The 22,920-nt window shown below is 41.7% G+C and overlaps 1 protein-coding gene across 2 annotated transcripts in view; it reads left to right on the top strand.

Moving 5' to 3' along the window:
- Positions 1 to 22,313, top strand: part of gypc (glycophorin C (Gerbich blood group)) — a 29,463-nt gene extending 7,150 nt beyond the window's left edge. For both annotated transcript variants that reach the window (XM_047046548.1, XM_047046547.1), the window contains exons 3-4: positions 19,832 to 19,873; positions 20,603 to 22,313. In XM_047046548.1, coding sequence (XP_046902504.1) covers positions 19,832 to 19,873; positions 20,603 to 20,799 — 239 coding nt within the window. In that variant the 3' untranslated portion in view covers positions 20,800 to 22,313. The remainder of the gene's footprint in view (positions 1 to 19,831; positions 19,874 to 20,602) is intronic.
- The last annotated feature ends 607 nt before the right edge of the window (positions 22,314 to 22,920 follow it).

Here is a 22,920-nt window from a genome sequence, read left to right as displayed (position 1 = left end):
TGCTCAGCATGTCATGGTCCTGGAGGGTCTTGTTTGTTTGTGCTTCTCACTGATTCACTGGTCTCAATGTGTCTGTCTACAATGGGCCAGCACCAGCAGAGAAAAGGGGCTTTCTGCTCTTCCCCATAGGCTTTCCGCCAAGGCACTGAAACAGCAGGGAGCACAAGACACTGAACCATCTGTCCCCAGTCAGCCTCCTCCAAGTCGGCAGCCAGTCATCTGATCCCCTCATAAGATTTCAGAGCCATTAAGCAACGTGCCCTGGAGAAATTGTTCATCCCTCTACCCAGTTAGCACTGAGGCAGTTGGATCTTTTACTGTACAAGAGTGGCAACAAGGATTTAAAAACACAGGAAGTGCCATTATGTCCCCTGGCGTCCTAAGACATATGTGTGAAGGAGATATGGAGAGAGTAATTTCACTCTCTGTCCCCCTGGCTGGTGCTGAAGGACCCAAGACAGACAGTTATAGAAAGTGCTTTCCAAACAGAGGGGGATGAAGAATGGTATGTTTGTGTGGGTGTGTCTGTTTGTGCGTGTGTTAATGTGTGTTAGTGTGTTTATGTGGATATGTTTTTGTGCAAACAATTGCAGTAGGTCACTGAAAGTTATGTGAGTGTATGAAAGTTTGTGTATGTACGTTTGTGTGTTTGTGTGTGTGATGTTAATGTTAAACAGTGTCAGAGTTTAACCCCGGCTGAAAGTATTCCCCTAAGGAAGTCCTACTCCACACAGGAAGTCCATAAGTACCACTGATAACATTGTCCAGCCTGCATTAACAAATACTGTTCACAGAGTTCAGCGGTAAGGCACAGATAATGAACTTCATGAAGTAAGGATAGTCATTGTATAACTACAGTATTTAGAATATAGTTTGGGTTTAACTCACAATTTGTGTTCATCAGTTGTTAACTCAAGCGAACACTGACCTGACACCCAAACAGGATACAAAGGTAGTAGTGTTAGCATTAGCATCACTATACTTACTGTACTTATGGTATAAGTACCATATTTTTCGGAAATAAAACCGCGGTTTATACCCCGATTTTAATTTTTGGTGGTGCAGTTTATATTTCGAAGCGACTTAAAGAAAGTTTGTATACATAACAACAGTCGAAACACTTTATTCGTGAATGCTAACCCGTTAAGGAATAGCGTCGCACATCATCGTGATCATTCAAGTGCGGGTCTCACAGCGTAACATCACATATATGCGATTTCGAACATTCCAACTGAATATTTTCCGATGGACAAAAACTATGCCACAAACGCTTAAAATGGCTTATGGCTTCAAAATGTACGAATGAAAAAGCTCACAAGTCACACTAGCATGGTAGTAGCATTGCTATGAGTATTATGTTAGCTAACTTAGCACAGAAGCTAATTAAAGTTAGCCAGCTACCGTTTCGGAAAAATAACTTACACTTTGGGGACTGTCGGAAATATTTTGAATTCACGCGTCTAAAGGTAAATATTGGTTAATTCCTAAAACATTAAAACATTACTTTCGTTTTCGAAGTGTGTTACACAACGGAATGCTGTAAGATCGCCTATACTTGTGCATTGCTTGGTATCATTGTTCCGGTATCAAGTGCGGCATATATTCCAGTGCAGTTTATATTCAGATTTACAAACACAAAGCTCCCAGTCTGGTGGGGTGCGGTTTGTAGAAAATGTGGCTTATTTTGCGAAAAATACGGCAGTAGTTATACTAGTTGTAGCAATATCCCCTTACAAAAGAGAAGTATATTAAAGTATACCCATAAGTATACTAAAATATGGATAGCACACTTTTAGTTAACTTTTGATATACTTTTAAGAAGTATGCTTAGAAAATAGTTCACTTTTTATATACTTTTAAGAAGTTTACTTAGAAAATAGTTCACTTTTGATATACTTAAGAATGCTTTGAAAATTGTTCACTTTTGAAATACTTTTAAGGAGTATACTTAGAAAATAGTTCACTTTTGATATACTTAGGTATGCTTAGAAAATTGTTCACTTTTGATATACTTTTAAGTATGCTTTGAAAATATTTCACTTTTGTGGGACGTATACTTAGAAAATAGTTCACTTTTGATATACTTTTAGAAGTATGCTTAGAAACAGAAAATTGTATATTTCTGGAGTAGGATGTATGTTTTCTACTACAGCAAAAATAATTTTTAAGTACATTACAGGTTACATTTTTTGATCTATTTCATTCTAATTATTCATGTATATGAAAATCTATTATGCATTGCACATTGAATCTTTTTTGGTGCTGACGCTGTACATTTACATTTACATTTATTCATTTAGCAGACGCTTTTATCCAAAGCGACTTCCAAGAGAGAGTTTTACAAAGTACATAGGTCACTGATACTAACAACAAGATAGCCCCAAAGCATTGCGGGTAGCCAAAACAAGCACACATTGTGAACAACCAAAAAATAAGTGCCAAAGGGTAAAACCATAAGAGCATGTAGTTAAGCAAGTTACAGTTTAAACAACATGAATCTGTAAGTGCAAGTGTACCTGTAAAAAACAAGCAACAGTAAAATAAAATAAAAATATAAGATTAACCAAAATAGAATACAACAGTTTAAATCAGCTACCACTAACCAACAAGAGCAACACGTCTCTAAGTAAGAGTCATTGTGATCCTTGAGGAAACTAGCATTGGGTTCAGAAACCCATTCCTAAGTACCGTTGTAGTCCCTGAACAAGTGCGTCTTGAGCCTTCTCTTGAAGGTGGAGAGACAGTCTGTGTCTCTGATGGAGGTGGGGAGTTGGTTCCACCACTGGGGGGCCAGACAGGAGAAGAGCTTGTGTTGGGACCGGGCAGTCTTAAGCGGTGGGACCACCTGGTGGTTGTCTGAAGAAGACTGTAGGTGGCGGTTGGGGGTGTAAGGCTGCAGGAGAGACTTGATGTAGTCGGGTGCAGTCCCGTTCACTGCTCGGAAGGTCAGTACCAGGGTCTTGAATCTGATGCGGGCCGTGATGGGTAGCCAGTGGAGGGAGATGAGGAGCGGGGTAACTTGGGAGCGTCTGGGTAGATTGTAGACCAGGCGGGCCAATGCGTTCTGAATCCTCTGAAGAGGGCGGGTTGCGCATGCTGGGAGACCGGCGAGCAGCGAGTTGCAGTAGTCCAATTTGGAGAGGACAAGTGATTGGACAAGCAGCTGGGTGGAGTGCTCAGACAGATATCTCCTGATTTTCCGGATGTTGTAGAGGGTGAATCTACACGATGGGGGGACCGCACCAATGTGGGCCGTGAGGGAGAGCTTGTCATCCATGGTAACCCCAAGGTTCCTGGCAGAGGATGAGGGGGTCACCGTCGCAGATCCCAGGGTGATTGGGAGGTTGTGGGAGATGGAGGGTTTAGCCGGGATGATGAGAAGTTCTGTTTTGGCGAGGTTCAGCTGGAGGTGGTGCTCGGTCATCCAGGCGGAGATGTCTGCGAGGCAGGCCTCAATCCTAGCTGAGATCCCCGGATCGGTCGGGGGGAACGACAGGTACAGCTGCGTGTCGTCAGCGTAGCAGTGGTAGGAGAAGCCATGGGAGGTGATGATTGGTCCAAGTGAGGTGGTGTACAGAGAGAAGAGGAGGGGTCCAAGGACGGAGCCCTGTGGGACACGGGTGGAGAGCTGGTGAGGGTCTGACAGTTTGCCTCCCCAGGGGCCTCATGTATAAACGTTGCGTACGCACAAAAAGCTTGCGTACAATGGTTTTCACGCACACTTTGTGATGTATAAAGATTTACTTGACGTGAGAATGTGGGGGCCGTCACGGAAACTTTTGAGCAGACGTGAGAATGTGCGGACCGTCCGCAAAGTCTTGTCTGGCTCTGTAACATGGCGAATTCCAACTGAAACGTGCCTAGACTCACCAAACATTACAAAATAAAGTTTCCACTAGTACGTTTATGACGTTGACTATTCAAAAAACATAAAAATAAACGTTTGATCATTAATGTGGATGATCATATCAAAATGCCAAAACCCAAAACGGGAAATGCTATATAGCCTTCTGTTTATACCGCCACCACTTAATAACTTCTGTTAAACTTGAGGCTGTCAAACGAACGACAAAATCATGCTGTTACAATGCGCCACCACTCGTTTCTTCATTTAAAGTTTTATATCGGACCATTTCTTCTTAATTTCTGCCATGGTCCGGTTCTCTGAACCCACAGCATTGATGGCCCTATAATAATAATGATAATTGTATTTGTAATGCACTTTACATTTAGCTAAATCTCAAAGTGCTGTCTTTTGTCACTAATACCTGATGACAGGCCGCCAAACAGGACACATTTTCTCGCCTCCACCTCTGTTGTCAGAACCACGATCTCACAGTCACCGTATTTCTTCAAATAAACGCTGCAGCGTTTAACGTTCATTTTTGGTGCTGCGTTTCTTCGAGGGCGGCATTTCTTCGAATAAATACGGTAACTCAGACACGAAATGACCTCAGGAGCGCATTTATAGTCCATCTTCATATTAATTTATGGGAGGACGCAAGGCGGGGTCAGTGGCTCGTTCACGTGCGGTCAATCTCACGTTGATTGTGATTTATAAAGGAAAGGTGCGCAGGACCTGGCGTACGACCGGTTTTATACATGTGAATATTTTTGTGCGTAGGTACTTTTCGACTTTTGGCCGTACGCCATCTTCTGGTAGGAAAGCTGCGCAATCCTTTATACATGAGGCCCCAGGAGACCTGGTAGGATCTTCCCGATAGGTAGGATGAGATCCACTGGAGTGCAGTCCCAGTGATGCCCATCTCAGAAAGTCTGTAGAGCAGGATCTGGTGGTTAACCGTATCAAATGCTGCAGAAAGGTCCAGCAGAATGATGACGGATGACCTCGAAGCCGCTCTGGCAGACCGGAGGGCAGTGGTGAATGAAAGGAGGGCAGTCTCTGTGGAGTGGCCGGTCTTGAAGCCCGATTGGTTGGGGTCAAGCAGGTTGTTCTGAGAGAGAAAGTTAGACAGTTGGTTAGATACAGCACGTTCAATTGTTTTAGAAAAGAAGGGTAACAGTGATAACGGTCTGTAGTTCTGGAGGACGGCAGGGTTAAGGGAGGGTTTTTTGAGTAGAGGGCTAGCTCTGGCCTGTTTGAAGGCAGAGGGGAAGGTGCCAGAGGTAAGAGAGGAGTTTAGGACATGGAGCAGAAAAGTTATGATGGAGGGGGAGATGGTTTGAAAGAGAGGGGAGGGGACAGGATCAAGGGGACAGGAGGTGGGGCGATGAGAGAGAATGAGGTCAGAGAGCTCTGACTCGGACAGGGGAGAGAAAAAGTTTAGACATTTAGTTGGGTCAGTCATGAAGGGTGAGGAGGTAGGAAAGGTGGGTTTAGGGAACCGACTGCTAATGTCGGAGACTTTTTCCTCAAAGAAGGAGGAGAAGTCGTCTGCTGTCAGGGTGGAGGGGGGGGGGGGGGGGGGGGGAGGTGGGTTAAGAAGGGTGGAGAAGGTAGAGAAAAGTTGGTGGGGGTTTGAAGCAGAGTTAATTTTGTTCAGAAAGTAGAGGGTTTTAGCACCAGTTATGTGAGAAGAGAAGGATTTAAGGAGGGAGTGATATTTATCAAGGTCCAGACCGTCTTTGGACTTGCGCCGTCTCCTCTCAGCTGCTCGAAGGGTGGACAGTTGTTCACAAATAACATCCGTAAGCCACGGGCAGGAGGGAGAAGATCGCGCAGGCCTGGTTGACAGGGGACAGAGAGAGTCAAGTGATGCAGTTAAAGTGGTTAACATGGTGTCGTGGCAGTGTTAGTGGGGTGGGACAAGAAATCGTCAATGGGAGGGAGGGAGGATGTTACAACAGAGGATAAATGAGAGGGGGATAGGGAGCGGAGGTTGCGCTGGAAAGTTACGAGGGGAGGGGAGGTAGGAGGAGTTACTGTAAGCCTGTAACCTTAATTACTGCCAAAACATTCTGAAGCCCTATACTCTTATACTATTAATTATCAATTGGAGTATCAATGGGAAAAACGAAAAAGCTACTTGAGAAAGAAGCAGACAGAACGGTTTTATTTTGCATTTGAAGGTTATACTTTGAAAGTCAAACTGACTGAAGAACAAAATAACAAAGTGAAAAAATTAAGATAGCTTGGCTCATTGGCTGGTCAATTCCCATGATGCAAGGCAGTAAATAGTGTTAAAATTGGCTGATAAATTTGCCATTTGTTCGAAATACAAATGTAACTTTATGAATTTCGTTTTTAAACGTGTCTGCTTAGAATGTAGTGTTTTGTTGCATTGTAATTGTCCTTGTTGTGCTGGTTTAGCATGAGTTAAATGACTGTTGCGTTTCATAAGAAGAGCTGGATTCATTCTATGTTCATGCATACGCAGTAAATAGCTTCTTTCAGCTAAGAATCTCCAGTGTAACTTCGCGAGGGCCCCTGTTCTCGTCAAGTGACACAAGATCAGAGGCGTTTAAGGGGCCCCAGAACATTTAAATATATTAGTAAGTCATAGTGAAATTTAAATAATTAAGTTTACTTCTTTATATGAAAGTATGCTTTGAGGTACTTTAGGAAGTATACTTCATGAACTGAAAGTGCATTACACAGGTTACTTTAGAATATTCCAAAGTATACTTTGAAGTACTTTAGGAAGTATACTTGATGAACTGAAAGACACTACACAGGCTACTTTACAGTATTCAAAAGTAAACCTTGAAATACACAATAAGTGTACTTTAAAGTGTACTAAATGACCTAAAAAGTGGGCCAATTCAGTTTACTTAGTACAAAAATAGTATATAAATAAGTACACTGCTATTATACTTTAAGTTACGTGATAATAGTATACTTTTTATACTAAGTATACTTACAAAATAAACTTTAAGTATACTTCTTTTTGGTAAGGGTCGATAGTTGCAATGGTTTTAGAAGTAATAGCAGTAGTAGTATTAACATTAGCAGAGGCTGTGTGATTGTTCATCCGAACTTCAAACATCTCACTCTAAACCGGAGTTCTCTTGGTAAGACATACGAATCACCCTGATCCATGTTAGCTCTCACCTCCAATTACCCTGGCGACTTCTGTGAGTCCATAACATGATTAGCCCTGAGCTTCCTGCTGAACCGCCAGAGAGCAGAGCACACCTAATTGAACGGATCTGAGGTTGGAAGTGATTTAATATCTCAAATAACAATTCCCTTGAAACTCCCCTGCAGCTACCTGCACCCCTTCCCTCGTCCTCCCACCAATCCCTTCTTCACACTTGGTGACACTCTTTGATCATGTCTAATGACTGTAGAGGGATGTAAAGATAAGTCAATGTCCTGATACCTAGAGCTGGCAAGGATGTGGCTTGCTCAGGGACTTGTCCGGATTACATCATTGTGGTCAATGTCAAGTTAATTGCCCTGTTTTTTTCAAGGTTGACATTTAACACTAGCATTTTAAGGCTTTTCCATGTTTTTTCAGAAAAGTTATAACAAAATGATTATAGGAAAAACTAATCCAACAGGCCAAACAAAAGGTGACAGTGAAGGGAAGATTGGGAATGGGTGCTTTCTTATATATATATATATATATATATATATATATATATATATATAGTCCTCCAGAATAGGGGTGATTCTCCTTCAGGCCATCTTCAATCAGTTTTTTTCTGCACGCAATCGCTCCAAGACCCTTGGGCTATCTCTGACCCACAATCTGTGAAAACCAACTTGGTCTCCTTCTCTTCTGGCTTTATTTACCAATATAATATTTCTCTCTGAGTCTCTAAATAACTGCAGATGTGACCAATAGGTCATTTACAATTTCCCGGATGTCAACCATCTTAGAAATTCATTATCCATCTCTCAATATTGCACCACCTGAAATATTGTATGCGTTGGTTTTATTTTGGTTTCAGTTTTGTTTTTGATTACTGTCTATTGTTTTTGTTTCGTTTTTTCAAGTTGTACTGTAACTTAACCTATAAGCTGAGTTAAGATAGCTATTTTAGCTTCTGTTTGAAACGATTCAAACCAAAATATCCCACCCCCCCTTCAAAGCCGCTCCCACAAAACTACAGTAATGTGCATTGAGTGCAGGGGCAGAGTGCAAGCAGGTAGATAGGTTGACAGACAGGTAGCCCGTCCTATCATTAGTCAGGGTAGAGCCTAATTATTTGTTGTGTTTATTACAGTCTTGCGATGCCCACAGATATCGGTTTGGTTTCATATTACCGTCAAACCTTTATATGTATTGGTTGCTATCAAGATGTGAAGTTTATTAAGGCAGATATGACAAAAACTGCTTCTCAAACACATTAAATACCCAGCCTTTAACTTCAATACCATACAATAACTAAAAGTGAATAGGTAAGGAAATGTGCTTGTACACATGTGCCATCAGCTCCATCAGGGCCAACATTTGTTTTGTTCTACCTCATGAGTTTTGAGGTCAAGTTTGGTACCTTACAGAATTTTTGACAACTTTTTATTGTGAATGAGATACAGTCTAGACTCTCAACTATAATTGTAAAAAAAAAAACACATAACACACAGATTATCCTCAATTTGTGTGAAACATAATATATTAAAAAATATGACTTAATTTTCTTTAACAATGCAGCACAATAGGAAGAAATAGGATGACACTTCAGCTGTCTTTATCACTGGAAAACATCAACGCATAATGCTGTTCCTTACCCTGGCAACATAAAACATATATACTGACAGAGGAAACAGGTGTATCTACAATGTGTGTATGTTGCTTCCTTTATATAGGTCCATCCCTAGAAACCCCAGAGAGGTATCTTTAACAAGGAGGCCTCCAATGAACATCAGCAGTATAACATGAAAACAACAATAAGAATACAAGAATAGGGGATGTGCAATTTGTGTTGTGTGGCAGAAGATATGTGCTGTGTGGTACGCTTGGGTCTTGTACCAACACATTAACTCTGTGAGAACACAGGAAACCAGGTTCAGGTTTAGTCTCAGTATTTCTCTGTTCCTGGAGGTGATGGCCCAAATATCAATTCAGACTGGTTGTGTGGAGAATTCTGGTAACACGCACTGATGGGGATTAGGGACTGCCTGATCCATCGAGTATGTCTGCTCAGCAGTAGATAAATGAGCAAAGCAACAAGTGGTGAAAAAAGATAATTAGTTTTGTTGTAATCAAGGCTGGGAGCATCATCCAGAGAAGCCGTACTTTTGGAGGGTGCTCCTCACGTTGGTATCCTAAATAACTAGATGCCAATCTGGGCTTTCTCGATGGGTTAATCATTCTTCGAGTGCGCCGTGAAAGACCAATGATAGATAACATTGTTATTGATCATCCTGGAAGTGCTTAGCCTGGCTGCCAGCCCAACTTCTCCCCGCCCACAAAAAAATTTGGTCAGGAAGTTGGGTCTGGAGGGTCTCGTATTGGGGACAACTACAGAAAACCAGAATCGGGACGGACCAATGAAATTGCCAGGGCGAGCTTTATACGATGATGGACAGATGATCAACAGTAACGCAATCAACAACGTCACAAAAGAGCGCTTGGGTTGAATTTGTTTTCAACAAACAACATATTACGTTGCTCTGATTGGTTGTAGGTCTATCCAATTGAGCGAAGAGGCATTTGTTTTACGAGTTCGGTTGAAACACGCCCCGTAGTCACAGCCCAACGGAGAGTTTTCAGACTCATATTCTGACTAGAATTATGAGTATGACAACGTCAGGCTAGGAAGTGCTTTGATTTAGCAGCAAAACAAGCATGGAGAGTCCTGGGGCCTCATGTATATCGTTGCGTACGCACAAAAAGCTTGCGTACGCTGGTTTTCACGCACACTTTGTGATGTTTAAAGATTTACTTGACGTGAGAATGTGTGGACCATCCGCAAAGTCTTGTCTGGCTCTGTAACATTTTCATTTAGTCATTTAGCAGACGCTCTTATCCAGAGCGACTTACAGTAAGTACAGTGACATTCCCCCCGAGGCAAGTAGGGTGAAGTGCCTTGCCTTGGACACACCGTCATTTGGCACAGCTGGGAATCGAACTGGCAACCTTCTGATTACTAGCCCGATTCCCTCACCGCTCAGCCACCTGAACCCCTAACAGGGTCGTTATTAACATAAATCTCTACTGGGGCACAGGCCCCTATTCATTTCCCTTTGTTTCTTCCAAGCTTGCTGCGCACAATCCACTACTCGGCTATAGAAACTCCCCTTGCTTAACCCACAGTTCAGGACGCAAGTTTGTTAGCAACTTTGGCAGGGGCATCAATAGTTAATACCAGCACGCACATTTTTTTCACATTCATTTGAGCTTCATGTAATATTGTTTTTATGTTTTTGTCAAAATAAGATGATCAATAGGCCTATCATTTAAAAACTTTCTTTAGTTTTGTAATGTTTTCTTAGCCTACCTCAATTCTGACTTATGTGCCGGACTTTTGTGTGCGTGCTGCAGTGGCTATTTGGCAATTGCGGGCATAGGTTTGGGTTTTCGGTTAAACTGCTTTGATTTTACAAGCAATTTTACAACCATTCAAATGCTAAATTATTCTCTGTTAGCTTCCACCCTTTTCAAGTTGATGTAAAATATTAAGCTTAGGGGATAGTGGAAAGTTAACATTTGAAGTTAGGAGTTCACCGTCCAGAATCAAGGATCTGTTGCAGTCAGGCATTTTCTACGGAAGATCTGATCGATACTTCGAGTGGTTGTTTGAGGGAAATAAAAAGTTTTGCAAACGGCATGGTAGTCATCCATTCGTCAAAAAGTTATTTTGACTGTAATGCAGGATTACAACTCACAATAGTTTATTTAAAAGTTGTCTGTCTGAAAAAAAACAGTAGGTATTTGTTGAGTGAATAATTAGTTAATGATTAGTGAATGTATCTCATGTTATGACTTTACTTGAGGAGGCACATTACTATTAACAAATGATTAAGTACCGTCTCAATCCATGGATGCCGCCATTGTGGTAATTAACACATGAATTAAGGTATTGCCATTAGTTTACCCTGTTAACTCAGGGTTTTAGTTCACACAGTTAACTAACAGTCATAGTTTGCACGATTAACTAAAGTAGTTAACTCACCTCTCAGTTAATGTGTTAATGTAAAAATAGGAATCGATACATGATTCTAGATTTAGTTAATAGTAAATCATATGTGACTCCCTATTACCAAATGATGTGTTCATGATCAGTGCATTATTAAGTACTTTCTGAGTTATGTATTAACTGATGATGATTCATGCATTAGTTAATGCATTAATGAATGCTAATTAATGCACCCTTATTGTAAAGTGTTACTGCCTTCGGTTTAATGCGCCACCACTTAATAACTTCTGTTAAACTTGAGGGTGTCATATGAATGGCAAAATCACACAGGAAATGCATGTCACTAACCCTATAGCTGCCATGCTGTTACAATGCGCCACCACTCGTTTCTTAATTTAAAGTTTTACATCGGACTATTTCTTCTTAATTTCTTCCATGGTCCGGTTCTCCGAACCCACAGCATTTATGGCCCTATAATAATAATAATAATGATTTTATTTGTAATGCACTTTACATGAGCTAAATCTCAAAGTACTACGGGTTCAAAACAAGAAAGGGCGCAAATAGTGACAGTTTTCCACTCCGCCAACTTTCTTTTGTTGCTATTACCTGATGACAGGCCGCCAAACATGACACATTTTCTCGCCCCCACCTCTGTTGTCAGAACCTCAATCTCACAGTCTGTGATTTTTTTCTTTATTGAGTGTTTAGCCATTTTACCGTATTTCTGCGAATAAACACTGCAGCGTTTATTAAATAACATTCATTTTTGGTGCAGCGTTTATTCGAGGGCAGCGTTTATTCGAAGAAATACGGTAATTCAGACAAAGAAATGACCTCAGGATTTCATTTATAGTCCATCTGCATATTCATTTGTGGGAGGAGGTAAGGCGGGGTCAGTGGCTCGTTCAATCTCACGTTGATTGTGATTTAAAAAGGAAAGGTGCGCAGGACCTGGCGTAAGACCGGTTTTATACATGTGAATATTTCTGTGCATAGGTACTTTTCGAGTTTTGGCCGTACGCCATCTTCTGGTATGAAAGCTGCGCAATCCTTTATACATGAGGCCCCCGCCGGAGAGGCTAAGAGAGAGGGAGATATAGAGAGATGGAGGGAGGGAGGAGAAGAGAGAGGTAGGGAGGGAGCCGCAGAACTTAGCCAGATACAGAGAGGGAGCAGGGAAGGAATATGTGTATGTGTGGGGGGGAGGGATGTAGGTGCTAAATGAGAAAATGGGAGTGATGCCAAAGATTTGTGGTATAATGGCCGACCCAATAAACAGACTAAACATTTGTCAAATTTGTCAAATCAAAAGGGCCCCATACACTATTTTTGTTTAGGGCCCCAAAACCCTAGGCCCGGCCCTGTGTGTCGGGGTGTGTGTGCATGTGTGTCCAGGTACTTCGCGTCGCGGGTAAAGGTGGATATGATTCACAAGTTTTTTCACCACAACAGGAAAATATTTGAGAGGTGAGCCAACAGTAGCCTACAGTAGTAACCTAGCTATCATGATGTAGTGGCAGCCAGGCACACATGTTAGCTAGCACTTCTCACGCTTTATGAAACTCTCCAGTTATCTGACATTGCCCGCAGTGAAAACCAATAACAGACAATGGTCTGATATCTCCTAAAAACATTCAGTATGAAATAATTGGTGTACAGATAGATGCGTTATAAAACCGGTGTACATCGGTTAAACTCAATCAAGCACCAGCACCAGAGATTCACTTGCTTTTCGTTAGCTTAATTGGTAGTAGTTTCGCTTGAGATGTCAAAGTTGACATGTTCGATACTGGGAGCGGGCGAACGTCGGTTGTACATGTCATTATATTTTTTGCCAGTACATTAATTAGACTGACTTCCATGAACGAAAAATCAGCACAGTTGATTATGGGGGGCGTGGGGAGCGGGGATTCCTAGCAACGACCCTGTGTGTGTCTGCGGGTGATTATGTGTGGATTTGTGAGTGCCTGTACATGCGTGGGGGGATGGGGGCCATTAGTATGAAATTAAGACAATAACGTAAGTCATTTTAGTAAGCCAACAGTCTAAGAGTGGTGATGTTTCAAAGCATGAAATAATTTGGTCAGCTCAGCAGCGGTTGTTTTATCATCCACTGTTGTGTTCAGAGCAAAAAATGATGTTAAGGAAGAGTGTCCGGCAGAACTAGTGTTATCCTCGTGCCGTTCTGTAGTGGCATGCCGCTCTAAAGCCCCCTTTCCTTACTACTCACATCTATATCAATGCGACAGAGCTTACAGAAGGCAAGATATTGATCTTTGCTGCTCTTATTGGCAAAGTGGAGTTCTGAACTCCACGTAGGTTTGAAGGAGATCTTTCTTTTTTGCACTGAAGCCCACGAAAGTGGTAAATTGCAATGGTGGGCAGGAAGGGTAAAAAAAGGAGGACAAAAGGGCGAAAAGGAGGACACGCAACCGCGGTCCGGACAAAGGGCTGGAAAACCGGACTGTCCGGACAAAATCGGGACGTCTGGTCACCCTAGTGGTTGTACTTTCCTCACGGCTATATTTATTATAGCCCCTCCTGATGATGAACAAGGGAGCTAGCCGAGGTGTAATTGCTTCGGGGCTAGTCAGAGATTTCTCCACCACTTCCTCTTACTCTCAGAGTCTGACTTCATTTTTTACCATCATTCTTTCTCCTCCTCAGCCCTCACAGGCCTCAATTGTATTTCTAACCTTGCTCTCCATCTTTCTCCTTCAATTCCACTTGTCCACTCAGTGCCTTATTTCCAGGGCTTTGTCTGGTGTTTCAGCCCTATCCCTCCATCCTCCTCTCCTCCATGTCTACTCTCCTTTTTTCCTCCATGTGTCCTCAATCTCCTCCTCGGTCCTCATCTCTCTCTCTCTCCTCCTTCTCGTTTCACTCCAGGCTCCCTGCCAGCAGAATAGCCTTCTTAAGAGTCATGATTGAAATGTGTTCATTGAGAACTCAGAGATGGTCTACATTATGCCTCCCTGTCAGAAAGAGAGGGGAAGAGAGAGTTGTTGTTAGGCAACAGCAAAGAAAAAGTAGTCAGGGTATCTCCAGGAATGCTCATCCATCGTAGGGGTTCTGGGATCATATGCCTGGCAGAAGTATGCACGTGGTTAACTTGTTACAGCACACATAACCTCTGTCCCTCTAGTCTAGGACCAATCTTCTAATAGCATCTCTCGTACAATCATGCCTGAGGCCAGAAGATTTACACAGTCCACTTTTCACCAGGTTGATGGAAGCCAAATTGTAAAAAAAGAAAAAAAATACAGGTTTGTGAAGCCTTGGTCATTTTTTCTTTTCTTTTTTTTTACAAAGAATTGTTGCTCTGACAGGCATTAAATGTATCCTCCCTCACACACACACCATGCCAATAACTGAAAAATATGTTGGTCTTTATCTCACTCAAGGTCATATGGCCAGCCAATGGCCAGTTATTTCTCACAAAAAGTAAAGTATGTGTTTCAACTTTAACACTTGAAGGATAACTAGAGAGGGTACAATTTCTGGGGAAATTGTGAGGTGTTCTTTTATCAGTTGCAGCTCGGGCATTTATTAAATTTTTTACTATATCACCTCTAAACCTATTGTTTAAACTAATATCAAACATCCAAACATTTGGAGCCATCCAGAACATGATCTCACTGGGAAATACCAGCTTGTATTTACTTTACAGGCCTTGTCACTGACGGATGACGTTGTGATGTTTCTGACCGTGGTTAGGCTTGTTAGCTACAACTAACTGCACTTTTCTACACAAAAGTTTATATTCTGCCAAAACCATACAACAGAATCTTCGAGGGAATACAAGCAATAAAATAAGGATCAAGACAAACATTTTGACACTGACACTGTCTATATAGTGCAACAATTGAGGGATTACTTAGGGTGGGAATAATAATAATAAAACATTTATGAAAGAGAATATAGGTTGAGCCTTGCCAAAGGCAGGCACACCCAATAAACCAACCTACATATATTTTTTATTACATCATGGGACTTATAGGTGAATAGAAGAAATATATTAGAGCAAAAAACAATGTGTAGGTTATTTCCTGTATCTGTCTGACCTGATGTTTAGTCGTTTTGTGTGTTTCAAAAGAGTCATCATGAGTCTCCTTTTCTGGTGAATGTGTGGGTCTCTGTGTTTCTGTATGTTTTCACAGGGCTGTTTTGCAGAACCATCATACAGCGCTATTTGATGTTTTAACAAAAAAAGAAAGAATTGTATTATAATACGTAGCCCAGTGGGCCGTTAGCAGATATAGAACTTTATTAAAATATGAAGTCATTTTCCATCCCTCTGACTATAATTTTGTTCCATTACTCTAACTGCAGCTGATGAACAACCTGTATCCCTGCTGTTGAGAGAGCCTCTCTAGGGCTGAACTGGGAGTCTGCATCTTCAGCACTATCTCTGTGAGTTAGCTCTCCACGGGAAACCTCTAAACTCACCAGGGCTTTCTCCCACCAGACCGTTTATCAGTCAGAGCAATTTCAACATCTATCCTTGAGCGTGGTATATGCACGCTTTGCAAAATAAGCTGGCAGTAGAGTGAAAATATGTACAGCCACCCTGCCTATTAGAGATGTGTGTTAAGCTAATGAACTCGTACAGACAAGTCAAAGCTGGAGGGTTCCCCACTGGCTGATAAGAGAGCTCCCCTAGCAACCTAGCTTTCTGTTTCCTTATCAGAAGGTGGTTTGGAGGTCAGCATACAAGCACGGCTCTGTGTGTGAGGAAATTAGCATGGCATGAAACACAAAGGAGGAGGACGCTCTGGTCAGCTTAAACGAAAAAGATTCAGGATTAGCAGGGGAAGTGGATGGTTTACTTAGGTCGTGGTGAACTGGACGAAGGATAAGAGATATGGGATTGTACAGTATCCCATTGTAAATGTGCTGAACGCTTCTGAATGCCAAAGAAGAAACCCCTTGATTGAAAAGTCTAAAGTCTTAACAGACGTGAAGTACAGTATTTCCATCCATGCTGTTTTTCAGACAAAGCTATGGTTCACAGTCCTGTCCAACATTTATGTGTACATGAGTATTTATATGACAGATCATTTTTATGATGAGGAGTGCTTTTACGGAAAATGATTATTAGGTACATTTTCTGCAGTTGACGAGGGAAATCAAAGGGATTGTCCATTGTACCTGTGATGTACCCTGCAGAAAGGTAGGGTTCAGACAAAGGTTCAGGACAAAAAGTCCCGAAGTCTAATACGTTTTGGAAGCAAGAAGTCAGAGAATGAATGAAGTGAGAATGACTGCATGATAAAACAACTCCAAAAGGTCATGATACTTCAATCTCTCTATTTAAAATATTCACCATTGGACTATGCGGTATTCTCTCTACATCCATGGAAATGAAAAGAACACTTCATAGATCACAACCTAGAATGAGTAGGTTCAGCAGATATTTGGTAAACACTAGTGAAGCCTCATAGTTGTTTAGTTATGTGTGCTGAGGTGTGTGCTGAGGTTATAATCAAATACACATTCTGTTTGTCCACTCCCACAATCATTTAATATGACAGTTAGCTCCAGTAAATCCTATCCTTCACATACCTGCCAGAACTGCCAGAGGTGTGCATATAAATTTAAAGGGCAACCCACGCCTCCTTGTACTGGAGCCTCAGCACCAGCTACCCCCCGTGCCTTAAATAATCCACGACAAGCATCCATCTCTCTGGGACAAACCAAAGGAAGAAGAGTGGAGGGAAGGAGATGGAAGAGGGAGAGGGTGGATGGAATGGATGGATGGAGAAACAGAGGTAGAAAGAGAGGGTTAAGAGAAAGATGAGTGAGCGAGACAGGGAAATGGAGAATGAGAAAGTGGGTGGAAGCAAAGAGAAAGGAGGGGAAAAAGAGAAGTGGAGATACAGTGAAAATAAAGCAAGATAGATGGGGGGAAAGTGTTTAGCCAGGCGTTCAGAGTATTTTCACCCTCAGTTACACACAGGCAGTGTGGCCTAGCTGGTGTGTTTGTTGACAGGAATCGGGAGTGTAGCTATTCACAAGGCAGCAGAAGCTTCTAGGGAGAGGCAGCCTTCCCCCTTCCCCTGGCCAGCCATTTCAGTTTGGAGATTCACTGAGACTGTGAGTGCAATCACTTTCAACCTTGAACTGTTAAAGCTGTATTAAAGTTGTGAGTTTCCTTTGTTATTTCTCTTGCAGCAGATACACCTCTTATCCATCGTATGTAGGCCACACTGATCAGCCAAGAAAACAACCAACCGTGTGTTTTTCTTGATATGGCCCTATTCTGATAATTTCTCTGGACTAACCCTGGACTCTTGCTGCCAAGTCGACTGTATTAGAGTTGCCCCATTAAGGACAGGTTAGTGACAAGGGGAAATAAAAAATACCACAGTGGCAGATGATGGGACACATCACGTCGTTGTGACAGCATTGCCTTAAGTGACCACCACTGTCAAGATCAGGACTGTTTTGGTTGTGGTTGCCGACAGCAAAACTTTTAATACTTATCAGAAATTAATTACAAAACCCATGCTGGCAAGCCTAGAAAACGCCAGGGAAAATTACTTATCTGTCCACTATACCAAAGAATAGTGGAGAGACCTCTTAGAGTGCACAAACTCAGTCTGCACAAAGTGATAACATTTCCATTAAGGTTGTCCATGTGGCATGAAGCAAGATGGCAGACCATCTAACATTTAATGGATATCATCCACTCTCCAAAAGATGGACCCCAAATTGGCCCGTTTTTAGGGACACGCGTAGAGAGTTAGATTGCGGCCAAGCTTTAGCATATATTTACTTACTCTGAATATGATATCAGCACAGTGTCAGCCGCAGCACTACAGGGTGGAATTAATTTGGCTTCCAGTTTCCCCTTCCTTCCTACCGGGAGACACTTACCAGGCCTGCTTCAGAGCCGGCTTTGGGACGAGATTAACGCCACATTTGGGAATGCGATGAAAGCATTGAATCTTGCTCCCGGGGCAAACTATTCCGCGGATGTGTCGTCGAAAATGTGTGGAAGCGAAAAGTCGGGGAGGCATGGTGGTGCTTTAATTCTCGGTGGCATCCGAAACCGCGGTATTCTAAGTCCTCCCCATCCCATTTTTTCCGCTGCCTGCCTGCCTGTCTCTCTGTATGGCTGTCTGTCTGGCCCTCTGGGTTCAGAAGTAGGAAGAGCGAAGTGCCCTTGGATGTGGCTTAGTGATCCCCGTCGGGGCGGAGCAGATGTCCCACTCTCCGTGTCGCGGTGGCGAGCGGATCCTGCTAACGAGGCTAACGAGAAGGCACCTCCAGGCGAGACAGGCCCCCCGTGTTCGCTTGGCAAATTTATCAGGGATTTGAGCTCTCTCCTCGGATACCAGATTCTCTGCTGCCCTGATTAAGAGAGACCAAATAAATTATGCTTAACCCATTCCTCTACTGTAGACACGATTCCTTTTCAAATAGGCCGTCTTTGCAATTTCCCTGTCTTAGAAGAGGCAAACTATTGACCTGCATTAGCTGACGCTAAATTCAACCTGAAGCTAATTCTATTTTCGCATTCTACATTGTCAAGTAGAAAATCAATATTTGCACGACAGATTAACATAATACATAACTTTGTGATTCTTATGTGTTAAAATAGCCACGTGAAGGTATCAGAAATAAACAGAAAATAGATTGCTGCCATAAATGTTTGTTCCTGATCATTTAGTCCACACGACACAATACAGAAACAGAGTTACTACTAAACTTTTTATTCAGATAAGAGACAATTTGGCCAGGCCAATGGCAGACTCTTTTTCTTGCCTGTTAAATGAATGTTGAATTCCAAACAGGAACTCCTGTTAGCAGTCCCTTTGATCATTACTTGAGAAGGAGCGGACAGGTTGTGTGTGTGCATTTAAAACATCTAATCTAATTCACACTGGCCACTAATGAAGTTTTAGCAATTCATCCAGGCATATGGTTAAGGGCCCCAGGAAGGTGCGGTACCATTGACGCAGGGAAGTACACTTCAAAAGCCAGAGAATGTTTGTTTACTTAGTCTGTGCACGAAGATATTAAACTCCTGATGTGGTTCACGTTCTTGGGAGACCCAAAGACGTGGTGAGGTGTCCAGCGGTTTGGTCATTATGCTCCTTAGTTGAATTATGTTTCTGAGGACGCTCACATAAACTATACTGATTCCTTTCTCTTGCTTCCTGTCCCAAATGAACAAGTCTTGTAATTCTCCTTTAATTGCTCAGAACGAGTCTGCATTGTAAACAATGCAATGAGATGAGAATTTAATAAGTGGGCGAACACCTCAATGTTTCGGGTGATTAGGCATTAATGAGCCTGCCTTTTAATTGCATACTTTGGGATCTCCATTAACAATGTTCTGTAGTTTTTTTTTTTCTCTCTCTCTCTCTGACTCTATCTCTCTCACTCTTAGCACCTCACTGAGCTTGCAGGATCGATCTTGTTTTCAGATTTCACTTTGTGTACAAATGGCACACATTCAGGCTTGGCCTGCCTCTGTCCTTCAGAGAAAGTCAAGTCGAGGCGGGCAGATGTTGCCTGTGCAATAATTCATGATTACCTTTAATCACTTTCTTTAATGAGCATTTCGTCCCCCTGTGACGGATACAAAGAAGCCGTCTCCACACACCAGGGAGACAGCTGTCTATAAAAAAAACAAATGCTCATGAAAAATTTACATTTGTTAAAATAACAAAGTCAAAGTCTGGGGAAAATAAATATTAATGTGGGTAGAGATGCATGGCATGTGATGAAGGTTAGTCGCTTAGGCTTGCAATCTAACATTTGATGTGCTGGTTTTGTTATTACATCATACTGTCGCATCTAAAATCCATTATTTTCTATGTCCCTGTAGTTACCACCGTGGACGACGGCTATTTTGATCCCATACTAGGAGGTGAGATGAAACCCACCCAACAGGCTCCGAGCACTCGAAGCCATACATGTTTTATTATTCCCCAATAAAAAAACAAATGTATCTACCAAATGGATTGAGGTTGGAAACAGACATGCTCCTTGGTTCAATGATGACCAAGGAAGGAAAAAACGACTTTTCTTTCTCTCAGAAAAATGCTGCTAAATGTTTTGGAACCAAGCTATTTAAAGTCATTTGGAAGTCAGTCAGGCAAGAGAGCGAGTTCTAAATGTAATGTGTCGTTGCAGCTATTTTTATAGCTCATAACGTTGTCCTTGTCTGCCAACAGCTGTATATAACAGGCCATGGCATGCCCCCCCAAAAACTATTTTCTGTCTGTCTAAGTGTTTAATTCTTGAATTTGCGATAAAACTTTTAAGTCTTAAAGGACTAATATTCAATGAAGGAGTGAATAGTGAGACACGAAACATCTTAACAGTTAGTGATTTAGGCAGATGCATTTAACGGGTCAGGGTTGGTTAATAGGTCTCTGATACAACTTTTTACTTTCAGTAGCCCATTTTGTGGAAATGTTGTCATTGTTATTCCAAGACCATTAGACCTTATTTGGGGCAAATTTTAAAGGAAAACAGCACCCTGTCCTAATATCTGTCTTACAATACATAGTCCATGTTTGATCCCTCTATTGTTCTATCTACCTCCCTACCTACTTATAAGTCTTTCTATCTATGTACCTTCCTTCTCTTGCAGCGGTGATTGCTGCGGTGGTGCTGGTGCTCCTGTGCTTGGCAGTGGTGCTGCTTCACTACATGTACCGACACAAGGGCACCTACCACACTAACGAGGCCAAGGGTACAGAGTTTGCCGATACAGCGGACGCTGCGCTGCGCGGCGACCCAACGCTGCAGGGCGCCGTAGACCAGAGCAGGAAAGAGTACTTCATCTGAGAGGTTACGCCCTCACGCTGTATCTAATGGACTGCTCTCTCTGAACGTGTTAAATGTTACGGGGGTGGAAGGTCAAAGCTGAAAGAGGGAGGACCCAGGGTCCTTGGTGTGTCTAGGTGAAGAATAATCTTCATCTTAAGAGCATCTGCTCTGAATGTTTCCTTGCGACTAAGTGACTAGCCTGAAAATTATTTGCCCAAACCAAATCACCAGTGGGAGACATGTTCAAATGTTAAATGTGCCTGTGTCTTACTCTTGTACAGTATGCTTTACTATGTTGTACTGTAAAATACCATATAACTTAGGAATTGCTCCATATTAGCCTGGTTGTTGGAAGCTGTGCTTGTCGTGTCTACAGCCTCTCGTGTTTCAGAGTAAATATCTTCAGATCCATGATCTAAACACCTACAGACACTTCTCATCTTCCGATGACAGGAATATGCCTGGTGTGTGGAGACACACATACAACAATAGAATCCTAAATTCACTAAAAAAAAAATTGCAAAGACAAGTCTGTGATGATAGTTCTAAAAAAGGAATTGATGGTTTACCGTACATTTTCAACACACAAAGGTGTCCATGTTGGAGTAAAACAAAGTCTGTTTGGAAGTCAGAAACACAGCAAATATGAGTAAAAAAAAATTATGTACGGCATACAATCAGCCTTTTCTGAAAGGATGAAATGTTGAAGAGAGATTTGAAGAAAAGTCCCAGAAGAAAAAATAGGCAGACGTTTATCATGCCCAGAGGAGGCATTTCATACAATGCCACTATGCAACATTGTGCATTTATAATAAAAATATAAATCAATAGTCTTGTAGCCACACTGTCACTGTGTTTGTAAGTTACCATTTGTGTTTTCTATGTAATATGGTATGTTTGGGTGAAGGACAAAGAGATGAATGAGGGAACATCTTCTAGAGGATGATGTTGATGATCTGATCTTTTTGGAATAGCAGTGAATTGTCAAGTAAACTGTGCTGATGTATTTGGCAGCAGGTCGACCTCACTAGTGGTGAACAGCTCGAAATATGCTGCGCTTTCATGCTGCTGGTCAACCACACAGCATATCAAATCAAATTACAACAGGAGTTGCATGTTTTAATGAATCCAGTATCTGATAATGGTTTGAAATTAAGGTTATTCCTGCACTTACCATTTTTGGATTGTTTTTTTTATCATTTAATACTTTTTTGACAGAGCCTGAGGCTTCTGGGGAAAAGTCTTGTGATGGGTTTATTTATTAGCCAAGGCCAGAATCTGAATTGCAGAGTTACATCTTGAAATGTGTTAATGGTGTATATGTGTTTTGTTAGTATCTTATACAGACTGATTGAATTAAATCAAGTCGCCATTTATAATGAATAACTGCCTGGACTCATGGGGCAATGACAATAACAATAATTTGACTATGTGTGTGTTCCTTCTCAAACAATACCAAGCCAACTGTGAGTACCTTGTTCTTATCTATATCATTAACTTAATGGTGGAATAAATGGACAGTGAAACTGAAAGCCTCAGAGCTCCAAATTACATCTGTTTTCCTCAATCTCTGTAACCACCCTCAGTCACCACAGAGGAATGTGAATACTTTGAGAGCTTTTCTATATCTTTAGGGTTGCTCAAGAAGATATGGAAGAGATATGCGCTGTGGATTCAAACCAAGCCTGAGCAAAACAAAAACAGCTCCTCTGCTTTGATAACAGGTGCTGACAACATAGTCATCTTTTTTTTACAAAGGTGATGAACTGTCTGCAAACAACCTTTTGGTGTAATTACTTAGTACATTTTCAGATCACACATAAAGTAAAGGCTCATACACATGCTCTTCAATACATTGCAGTTCTTGTTTTTCTTTCTCCTTCCCTGGAGGAAGAAATAAATACTTTCTTTGTAACACTCTTCAGTTCATAATGTACTATTTATCAGCAGTGACACTACACATAAAAATCAAGATGTACACCATTTTTTACAAATTGACTTTAAATTATGTTGAATCTGTTTTTTTCTTTAGTTTTTTATTTTCAGTCTTGCATACTCTGAACAATTATAGTAGCTTTCAAAAACAGAACTCTGATGTAATAGTTGTCTGTCTCTGAACTTAGAGCAAACAAGTAACAT

Source organism: Hypomesus transpacificus, chromosome 23 (genome assembly GCF_021917145.1).
Source record: "Hypomesus transpacificus isolate Combined female chromosome 23, fHypTra1, whole genome shotgun sequence".
In the NCBI taxonomy this organism is placed as follows: domain Eukaryota; kingdom Metazoa; phylum Chordata; class Actinopteri; order Osmeriformes; family Osmeridae; genus Hypomesus; species Hypomesus transpacificus.
The sequence above is the reverse complement of the archived record's forward strand: the minus strand, read 5'-3'. Positions and strand labels throughout refer to the sequence as shown.